Source organism: Pogona vitticeps, chromosome 13, assembly GCF_051106095.1.
Source record: "Pogona vitticeps strain Pit_001003342236 chromosome 13, PviZW2.1, whole genome shotgun sequence".
NCBI lineage: Eukaryota > Metazoa > Chordata > Lepidosauria > Squamata > Agamidae > Pogona > Pogona vitticeps.
Window position 1 is genome coordinate 11555762 of NC_135795.1, and position 11532 is coordinate 11567293.

Consider the following 11532-nt stretch of genomic DNA (forward strand, 5'->3'; position numbering starts at 1 on the left):
GCACAAAAACTGAAAATCGGCATATTAAGGCTTAAAACAAAGTCAGTAATATTAAATGAATCATCTATCCATATTACATTAAACTAGATTAACCTAATTCAGTTTTCACATTTTAAAAGCCCAAATATAGGCGATACTGATGCCGATACTGATTCCTGAGATACTGACGAAATGGGTTATTTTGGAAGAACAGCTTACCATTATCTGAATAAGGAGAAGCATCATGGGGTCTCACATGCTATCGGCTGACTCAAGACTGGAATCGCCTTTTTTAAAGAAATGTCACCAAATTTATTACGTTTGAGCTACAATTAGTTTAAAACAGGGGTATGGCTCCTACAGATGTTGATCAATTATTATTCCTACCACACCTCACCACTGGCCAAGCTATCTAGAAGTTGGTAGGAATTAGCATTCAGAAAGATTTGGACAGTCAGAATTTCTGTAGTTGCTTCATTTAAATTAGGGCTGGAACAAGCCAGGATCAAATTCAAGATCATATTTTTTCAACAAGCCATGTTACAATTTCCTTCCCCCGCTTCTGTGCTAACATTAAAATAGCTTATATCAGTATAGTCCCCTCCTCAAACAAGAGTGTCTGCACAGCATTCGCAATCATCACAACTCAAGAAAGGGTTTCATTTTCACTCTATGTCTAGTGTGTTCATGTTACGTTACTTGTGATTATTCAAATAATTCAATGTTGTATCAGTTGCCACCCCTATTTTATGCAGAGTAGTCATACATTTCTCTGTTCTGTCCTGTGATACCTTCTTTCCTTTTACAGGTGGATTAGTGCAATAAAGGGTTTTCCCCCTTTAGATACGGGATATGAAGTATCTGTCATTGTCCATCAACCTCAACATTAGAATAGTTATTACATAACAATCGCTAACTTTAACCAGTAAGATACTAGCACGTGATTTATGATGTCATAATTCAGAGTGATTCTATAGCACCAAGGTCTATGAAAATATCAAATGGAATATTGGCGTGCTCCTTTTTTAAAACCCTCATCTACATGGAATTTTAAAAAAAACAGATGGAGATATTTTCTGGCCCCATGGGAATTCCAATGTACTGCTCACTAGCAATACTTGGGTCAATATTTAATTTGCATATATTCACATATTTCATGAAACCAGTGAAAGATGTTATGGCCCTAACTGAAACATGGTACAGTGAGGTCTTGAGAACTGAATCCGTATTGGAAGGCGGTTCTCAAGTCAAAAAGTCTGTAGGTCAATTCTCCATTGACCTACAGTGCATTGAAAACCGATTAATCCCGTAACAGGGCGTTTTTGTTCCATTTTGGTTTTTTTCTGGTCTGTAAGTCAATTCTCAGGCTGCAAGTCAAACCTAAATTTTGCGGCCAAAGAAGTCTGTAACTCAAAAAGTCTGTAAGTCAAGCCGTCTGTAAGTCAAGGGTCCACTGTAGTGATCAAGCCGCTTTCCACGGTGTTGCATCTGCCCTCTAATCGTGCAAATGCTCAATTCAAAGTTTATCTTTCTTCACCATCCAGAAAGCAATGCCAGTGGAAAAAATGTGCGGACAACTTATTTCTCACTACAGTTGGTCTGACAAAAAAAGGTTTTAACATATTTCCAAAAGCTTGCTGGCCTGTGACCGTAATAAAGAATGATGATGACGGTATTTCTGAAAGCATGAAACCTTCCTTTAGTGAGCCACGCACACCCAGACATGCACAACATCGTCAGGTGAGGTCCAAGATAAATAGGGCACAAATGTAGGACACACAAGTAGGTCATACAGTGAAATATGTGAATTTTAAAAAAAGCCCAACAGTCTTACTGTATGATGAACCATCAGTCCTTAATTAAGATGATGGGAGCCCTACACTCTGTTCGTTCTGGAGAAAAAGCAGAGTGTGAAACACAATAAATTACCGTAATTAATTAATTTTCCCATCTTATAGAATCATTTAATTAATTAATTGTTATAAATTTTTTAGAACTTGTTATCCTTATGTTGTAAGCCGCCTAGAGTGGTCGAAATGACTAGATAGGCAGGGTATAAATACAATAAATAAATAAAAATAAAAATAAATAAATAAATATGTGCATGGGTTGATTGTATCCTTGTTTCGCTTTAACCCAGACCTACACTCAAGCGCTTCCTTTTCGGAGAACTGGCCTGCCGTTCACCTTCACGGTGTCTCTTTTCCAACCACCTCCCAATCTGAGCTACCTGGCAGGGCTGTTGTAAGAATAAAGCGAGGATGAAGGAGAAATATAAGACACGGCTATAAGGTCCTTGGAAGAAAAGCAGGTTATAAAACGCATTACAGAAAAATAACAAAGGTATGCATGGGAAACAAGAGCAGCTTAACAAATAACTGAACAATAATAATTCTTAAGTGATTCTTTTTGTCAGTCACTCTTAAATAATAATCAAGACGAGTCTGACTTATGGTGCCTCTTTGCACAGTCTTCTAGGTAGAGGGTGGGTATATATATTTTAGCGATTAAATGAACCCCCCCCAAAAAAAACAAACCCCAGAAAACCTTGACTTAAGGTGCTGCTTAGTTCTTATTTCCCATGGAAAGGTCCTGACCACCTGTTTGGGTAGTGAATACACCTGTATTATGAGAGGGGCGGCTTGTTTATACGCCTTTGGACGTTAAGCACACCCACAAGACCGAAGGGGCGACCCCTCCCCGAGGCCTCCGCCATCATCATCATCATCATCATCCCTTCCCCCCCCCCCGGCCGCCGCCCCTCCTCCTCCTCCTCCTCCTCCAAAGCCAGTCACCTGTAGCCTGACGTTGAGCATCATGGAGGCCACGACGTAGAGGTAAGGGAAGTTGATGCGGAGCTTCCAGGCCAGGTCGAAGAAGATGAGGAGGGTCCGCGTCAGGCCTTTGCAGAAGACCCCGTAGGAGCGCGCCGCCACCGACTGCGAGAGCCGGACCGACAGGGCGGACAGGAGCGCGCCCGCCGCCGCCATGAACGCACGCACGCACGCGCACCACCACCTGCTGCGGCTGCTGCCGCCCCTCCCCCGCCGCCCACACGGCCCTCTCAGGCTCCGCCTCCTCCTCCTCCTCGCCCCCACCCTTTCTGCCCCGCGGCGGCGAAGACCCGGATGTCAACCGTGGAAGGGAGTGGGGGGGGGGCAGCCGCCACGCCAGCCTCCGAGCGAGGCGTTCGGGCAACAGGGCTCGCCCGTCGGCGGCGCCTTGACGTCACGACGCACCGCCGCCTGGCCCAATCCCGTCTTCGGTCGGCAATGGGGAGCGCGTGTGGGCTTCGACCTCGCCCCCCCCACTCCGGTGGTGTCGGACTAGGAGTCCCATCATCCGCAGCTCCCACGGTCTCGCCGGCTCCTTTTCCCCCCCCAGGTTTTTGTTTGACGTAATCGCTTTCTTCAGCTTGATGCCCTGCAAATAGTTTTGGACTACAACTCCCATCGCGGCCAGGTTCTACTCGGACGCGTCCCTTTTTTAAAAAGTAGAAGTAATACTGGACGATGGAGCACCCAGCGTGGATAGGGTGACGGAGCGGAATTCTGGACAATTTTTTTTATTATTCTGTGGTCTCCAGAATCATATATATATATCATACATATATATATATATGTATCATACATATACTGTATATATGATTCATACATATATATATGATTCTGGAGACCACAGTTCAGGCATGGAAGTTCACTGAGGTTGTGGAATTGGTGAAACTGCTCCTTAAATAACTCACACACCTTGAAAGCCTTCTTAAGGCCACTATAAATGTTCTCAAAACGAACAAGCAATGGACTACAGCTCCCATAATCCACAGACAGCCTGCCAACTGAGCAGGCACTGTTGGCGGATATAGTTATGGGGCTGAAGAGGGCACCATCAGGCCCTCTTCAACCCCATAAATATATGGTGAAAATGTTTCAGAAGCAGCATTTTTAAATAGAGCATGTCCTTTTAACCAGAGGTTCTCTAATAAACTATTACAATATAACATGTTTATACAATATATGTTTGCCGACATAACATGAGAAGAGCCCTGTTGGATCAGGCCAAGGGTCCTTCTAGTCCAGCTTCCTGTATCTCACAGTGGCCCCACCAGCTGCTAGATACCGGTAACCTGATCCCCCTCCCCTGCATCTGGCATTTGGAAGTACTGTACCTTCCTTTTAAGCCTGGAGAGTGTACATCCCCATCGTGGCTTGTAACCCATGATGGACTTTTCCTCCAAAAATCTGTCCAATCCCCTTTTCAAGGCATCCAGGCCACATGCCATAACCACATCCTGTGGCAAGGAGTTCCACAGACTTAACATGCTGGCTCAAGAAATATTTTCTTTTGTCTGTTCTCAATTGGAGTGGATGTCCCCTGTTTCTGGTGTTGCATGAGAGAGAAAAGAGCTTCCCTCTCTTCACTTTATCCATCCCCTGCATGATTTTATATGCCTCAATCGTATCCCCCCTCAGGCACCTTTTCTCTATACTAAAGAGCCCCAAACGCTGTAGCTTTTCCTCAAAAGGGAGGTGCCCCAGCCCAGCCCTCATTTTGGTCACGCTCTCCTGCACCTTTTCCAGTTCCATGATTTTTTTGAGGTGCGGTGACCAGGACTGTATGCAGTACTCCAGGTGCAGCCTTACCAGCGTTTTGTACAACGGCATTATAATATTGACTGTTTTATTTTCAATCCTCTTTTTAATGATACCTAGCATGGAATTGGCCTTCTTCACTGCCACCGCACACTGAGTGGACACTTTCACCAGGCTGTTCACCAACACACCAATATCTCTTTCCTGATCCATCATGGAGAGCTCAGAACCCATCAGCTGATAACTAAAGTTTTGATTTTTTTTACCCCATTGTTTATTACTTTACACTTTCTTTCTTATGTTGAAATGCATTTGCCATTTTGCTGCCCATTCTCCCAGTTTCGAGAGATCTTTTTGGAGCTCTTTACAATCTCTTCTGGTCTTCACCGCCCGGAAAAGTTTTGTGTCATTTGCAAACTTGGCCACCTCACTGCTTATCCCTGTCTCCAGGTCGTTTACGAACAGGTTAAAAAGCACCGGTCCCAGGACAGATCCCTGGGGCGCACCGCTCTTCACCTTGTGAAAATCGTCCATTGACACCCACTCTGGTTCTCAACCGCCTCTCAATCCATAAGAGGACCTGCCTTCTTGTCCCCTGACAGTGGAGTTTTCTCAGCCTTTGGTGAGGGACCATGTCAAATGCCTTCTGAAAATCCAGATAAGACAATATCCACTGGTTCGCCCACATCCACATGCCTGTTGACCTTTTCAAAGAATTCGAAAAGATTTGTGAGGCAAGACCTACCCTTACAGAAGCCATGCTGATTTTCCCTCAGCAAGGCTTGTTCTTCTTATGTGTTTTATCTTGGATGAGACTTTCCCACCATCTTCCCTGGAACAGATATTAGGCTAGCTGGCCTGTAGTTTCCTGGGTCCCCCCTCCTTCCTTCAAGATTGGTGTGACATGTGCTATCCTCTGGTCGCCTGGCACTATGGGGCTTTTAAGGGACAAGTTGTATTTTTTAATTAAGAGATCAGGAACATAATTCCTCAGTTCCAGTTATCCGTCAGTTGATATGCTGATGAGGATTATGGGAGTTGTACTCCAGTACATATGGGGGTGCTAGCTGGGGGAAGATTTGTGTACTGACAACACCATTGGAGGCCATTAACCTTTGGGCATCCTGTAGGTGTCTTGTCTATCCTCCTTTTTCCTGTCTTCGGTGGTTTTGAACCCTTGAAGCCGAAGAATGGTGTGTGCTCTCTTCTTGGCCCTTGGGCAGAGAATTACATAGGTTCTGTGTTAGATAAATTCTTTTTCCTTCCTTTTGTGGGTGTGGTGCTTCAAAACAGTAGCTCTAAGGAGTTTAGGACAATGCGAACCCGTCTCTAGAGCCTGCCTTTACCAAGGTCACCGTAGACCTGATTTGGCCATGGCATTTTTATTTTTCATTTTTGGACTGCACCATCCATAAACTCTGCCAGTTCTGGGGATTCTGAGAGTTGCAGTCCACAAAGTAACTTTTTTAAGCTCTACATTTTCAAATTGTAGCATTATTTTGTGGGTGGAGAGAGGTTGGCCAAGCTGCCTCATGGTGAGTTCATCAGCTAACGCTTTGTGTGGATGTCACGTTGGCATTGCCACCCACATAGTCACTAGTGGGCTGAAGTTGTAAAAATGCCCTGGGTGTGAGTGTATCAGCAGCTTGACTGTGCAGCTTCTCTAAAGGACTTTGGGTTGGCCTTATTCTTACTGGATTTTCAACAGGCAGTTAAAAAAAACCTCAAAAACAATTATATCACAAGCTGGCTTCTAATGTTGTTTGCAGAATGTTTTAAAATACGTGTGCTTTTGCATTGTATTATTGTTGTTTCACATTATGTACTGAGCACTCTCCGGGCGTTTAATAGCATAATTATGCAAGGAATACATTGCCCCCAATCAAGCTGGATATTCACTTTACTGACCTAGAAAGGATGGATTGAGCTGGCTATCTGAATTCATTGGGATTGAACTCAGGTTGTGAGCAGAGGCTTGACGTGCAGGACTGCAGTTTAACCACTGTGCCATAGGGCATGCATTTAGGGGTTTTATTATAAGGGGATTAATATACAGATACAACAATAAAATTAAGTTAACATTGCTTTCTTTCCTCCCAAGGTTAGCAAATTGAGTACCCAGCTTGCTGGGGACAGGGATCAACATGTAGCCTGCACAATTAAATTGTAAACTGCCCAGCGAGAGCTTTAAGCGCAATGGGATGGTATATAAGCAGCACACTTTTTGCTTTTAATTATGCCTGCCAGCATAAATTGTTACTGTAAATTTCTGTTACAAATTGATAACAGAAGTTGGCACTCATTTTTCTCATCATGTGGCGTGGTGTACGACCAGAAAAACTGTAATCGCCTTCTTTTCTGGCAGCTGTTTGCCACTGAACTTTACACTAACCGAGTTAATACTGCCTTATTTATATTCTGGCCAAAATATTTACAGAGAAGGAGGCAAGTATATGAAATAAGAATGTTGTTTTTTCTGTTCTCCCCACCACTTAAAACTTTACAGACACCATCCCTTGGGGTATAAAGGTGCTGTATATACTGTACATATCATCAATTGTAGTCTTCTGAATTTTTATGTTGTCTCATGCTGTCAAATTTTCCAGGACGACATCAGCATGTATTATTCTAGCAGTCCACACCCACATACTCTCATTATGCTGTTTTATTGCCAAGATACACAAAGCCACACGTAAAGCCAAACTTTGTTTTAAAATTTATTTATTTCTTCCTGTCTAAGGAGGGTGGTTGCTGATCCTGGACCTTGGAATCTGAGCCCAAAATCTGCATAACAGGGGTGGGTAACTTGTCACACAGACTGTAAATCGCATCATCCTTTACTATTGGCTATGATGGGTAGGATTGCTTGAGTAGCTCACTTGTATAACATATAGATTAGATCATGCACTTGGCGCCTAGCAACACCATAAATAAGATCCGTTTGTCCTCATTTTATATGTAGAGGAAATGAGAAGAGGAACAGTATCAGACTGTTAAATTGGCATTAAGGTTTCATGATGTTGTTACAATCCTTGTGGGGAAGATAATGAATCAACAAAAACTGAACAATCCAGTATCGCTTACGCAACTTCTGTCTGCACTTTGGTTACCACCCCAACTTCTGAAGTAAAAAATTAATAGGAACCAGACTTCCTCAAGTTATACAAGCTGTTCTCCAGATCTCTCAGAAGGGCACAAAGTAAACGAAAGAGTCACAGTACATCAAATTGATTGGTAAGGAAATGTGCTTGGTACACTCTGAAACAAATACACAATCATCTACAATAATGATGGTGGAATGTTCCTGTGGAAAAAAAATATATTGTGGGGAAAGATCCATTTTACACAAGCATATGAGGGTTATTTGCTGAATTTATATATGTTTTTAATCTGTTGTAAACCGTCCAGAGAGTGTGTGCACTATGGGGCAGTATACAGTACAAATTAAAAGAATAATTATCCACCATACTGTACATACAAGCAAATACACTCACAGTTGAATCTCAAATTTATGTCAGCACAGCTAGTGTTGTAGGCTTCTGGGAGTTTTAGTCGAAGAACATCTGGGGGTCCAAAGTTGGGAACCACTGCTCTCCATGAAGGGTGTTGAATATCTGGCCTTCCAGATGTTTAGATTGTACATGCTACAACCTCGTTTTCATTGATGCTCCAGTTGGAGCTGATGATCATTGTGAACAAGCACATGTATAGAACCAAAGAGTCACTTAGGGCTTAACAATATAATATGGCTTTTGCAATATTTTTTTCCTTTAAAAATAAATATCTGTATAAAACACACAGGCAGAAGCTACGGTCTTTTATTTTATAAAATATTATAAGACTCTTATTTTTGTTGCTACAGAGTAACAAGATGTTTTCAGTGAGACTTGATAAGATAAATGTGCATAGGATTGCAGCCTGAACACAATGAGCTCTCTAGAGGTTGCCCAACAATGCAGAATAATTTTATCTCATCTCAGACAAGAGGTCAAGCGAGTGGAAGATTTGCTCTTACCCTGCCCCTTGGGCAAAGGCAGGGCCCTTTCCTCACCAGAAGAAAGCACAAATCAGTGGGAGGTTGGTTATGCCATATGGCTGTATCAGAAGCCTCTGTTGTGATTTGATATGATGTTAGTTCCAGTCCTCTGATAAAATTTTAAGAAGCTTGAAAGTTACAATAGTTTCTGAAGCTGAAATATATGAAATATATATGTCCAAACACCAAAAAGAAATCCTTGCACATAGAAAGCACATGAAACTAGGTGTTCTGCTTTTGTTATTTATAGTTAACTTTTGGGCTATCATAGCATTCTATATTTGTTGCTGATTATTACACTTTTGGGGACTTGGTGGCACTGTGGGTTAAACTGCAGAAGCCTCTGTCCTGCAAAGTCGGAAGACCCAATCCATGTGACAGAGTGAGCTCCCGTCACTTGTCCCAGCTTCTGCCAACCTAGCAGTTCGAAAGCACGTGAAAATGCAAGTAGATAAATAGGTACCACCACGGTGGGAAGGTAACGGTGTTCCGTGTCTAGTCGTGCTGGCCATGTGACCACGGAAACTGTCTTCAGACAAACGCTGGCTCTACAGCTTGGAAATGGGGATGAGCACCACCCGCAGGAGTTGGACACGACTGGACTAAATGTCAAGGGGAAACTTTACCTATAACCTTTACCTATTACACTTACATTCAAAAACCTGAATAAACATTGAGTGGAATCTTATTACCTATTTACACCAGTGTAATTCTATTAGCATCAGTTTCAGGGATGAACTACTGCAAATTAGGAAGTCAGCATAGGTATTTGCTGTTGTGCACTGATTCATAAAACTTTGCACAATGTAAAATGCTTATGCTGATTGTTTAACTTTCAGCAATTGGCCAACCGGATTTGTACCAATTAAGTATAACACCAGGTGTAACTAACAGGATTTGGGGGCATGTTTTAAAAAACAAGAATAAGCTAGTGCATCAAGGAGAAAGGTTCCAACTAATCTGTTACATTGGTTTTGCAGATGTATTTTAATAGAGAGGAACACTGAAAAACAGAGTATACAATGTGAACATTTAGGATGGTGTAAATATTCCATTCTGTGATTTTGTTCTGTAACTTGTATGCATTGTTTATTTAAACCAAGTTTATCCCACCTTCTTCCAAATGTTTTGGTTTTCAGACTTGCCATCCAGAATAAAGTTTGCAATGCAATCTGTGTTTTAATTTTAAGAGAACCAATCTAAAACACACACTAGAATATATTAGAACGTGTAACACTGTTGAAATAGTATCAGATATTGGCTGAAATCCTTTTGTTTAACATACCAAATTGCAACTAGGCCCACTTTATTCATTAAACATTTGGAGATGACTCATGAACTCTCCAGATTCAGCAGCCCTATTTTTGGTGCAACTTACTGCACTAAGCAACAGAATTTCAGCCACTGTCACAGGTATGTATGTCACTTTGCCACCGCTGTTTCACAGCATCTCACCTGGTAGCAACCTATCTCACCCCAGGTCTGGTGTCAGGTGGCTTCTACTGTTTCCTTTGGGCTGATGGGAACTACAGTCCAACATCTGGAGGGACATGTTCCCCAGCCCTGCTACTGCAACAGTTACTGTAACAGAAGTTACAATTGTGCTGTAAATCACTACATCTCACATTCAACCTGTTGAATGTTAACATGTCACAAAGGTTCTCAATGCCAACCCAGGATGGAGTGTTGATGACAGTATAGGCAGTGTGCAAGTACTGCTTTGTTTTCTAGGCCGTTGGACATTATTCTTGAAACATTATATAATTATGTGCTGTCATGTCAGTTCTGACTATATATAGTGACCCTCTTCAGGGTTTTCCAGGTAGTGGATACTCAGAAGTGATTGACCACTCCCTTCTTCTGGAGGCGTCCTGGGACTGTACAGCTGGCCCTGGGTGGCTTGTTCTGGAATACATGGGGGGATTCGAACTCCCAACTTTAGGCTCAGCAGCTAGACTCAACCACTGAAAAATATCCAGAACTCCCAGGTCCTGTGGATTTATTACATGACTTGTTTTAGAAAATAACATAGGACTTACTCTCAAAAATCCACAGAACAGTGCCTTTATTAGAATTTTAAAAGCACAAAAGATGAAGCACTTTTGAGAAGTTACCTTTTTTTCTCTCATGTTTAACGTCTCACCTTATGATTGAATGTCTCTAGAGCTCAAAAGCTTGCCTATTCCCTGCCTTTACAAGTAAAAATAAAGGTGTTGCTCATGATTTGTGGGATTTTGTTTTATTCCCAGGAATCCACACAGCCTCCTCTTCTCGGATACGTTATGACACCTAGTATTAAAATATGAATATTACTCAATATATCAAAATATACGCAGACATTCATATAGCTGTCAAGAAAGAATTTGGGGGGGAACGAACCCCCACCAAGCGAGGGACAACCCCCCCCGACTGGATTAGGTCAGTGGCACAAAGATGGCGCTCCCGCCCAAACCGAGGCCAACATCCGTCTCGACGGCGCTCGAAGAACGGAAAGGCGTGGGGGAGGGGAAGCAGGAGAAGACACGCTCGTCAAAGTGCGACGTCCGAAGATCGCCGAACTTACACGAAGAAGGGAGCGCTTTCCGAGGCGACGTCTCCGCCACCTCCCTTTAACACCTCCGAATACTTCCGAACCTTCCCGAAACGCGGAAAGCCGAGCGTTTCCGAACGCTGCCCGCGATGCCTTTTGTGGAACACCTTCGGTCGAGAGGGAGGCGGAGCTTCGACGAAGAGGAGCCGAGCGGTTCCGAAGGGCGACGTCCGCCCCTCCTCCCTCCCTCCCTCCCTCCCTCTCTGGAGTTGGAAGGAAAGCCGAGGAGGCCGAAAAAGAAACTCCCGAAGACAGGCGGGCGGGGTCCGGGCTGGCCCGTCCGTGAGGGGAGCGCGAGGCCGGATGTGAGCGGGGCGGCCGCTTCCTGTTTCCTTACG

General features: G+C 43.3%; 1 protein-coding gene and 1 long non-coding RNA gene across 3 annotated transcripts in view; both read right to left on the reverse strand.

Annotated features, from left to right (window-relative positions):
* The window catches only part of LOC110082189 (small integral membrane protein 10-like protein 3), a 28122-nt gene extending 25051 nt beyond the window's left edge, over positions 1-3071 (reverse strand). For both annotated transcript variants that reach the window (XR_013539151.1, XM_072982991.2), the window contains exon 1: positions 2775-3071. Coding sequence is in view for 1 of the 2 variants with exons in the window: in XM_072982991.2 (XP_072839092.2) it covers positions 2775-2969 (195 nt within the window). In the remaining variant the exon portion in view is untranslated. The remainder of the gene's footprint in view (positions 1-2774) is intronic.
* A 4851-nt stretch (positions 3072-7922) lies between these two features.
* LOC140702513 (uncharacterized) lies at positions 7923-11298 on the reverse strand. The gene is made up of 3 exons (XR_012081709.2): positions 11168-11298; positions 10748-10893; positions 7923-8247 (listed from the first exon to the last, which is right to left on the reverse strand). It is a non-coding gene; the product is annotated as an uncharacterized LOC140702513 (long non-coding RNA).
* Positions 11299-11532: the final 234 nt, after the last annotated feature.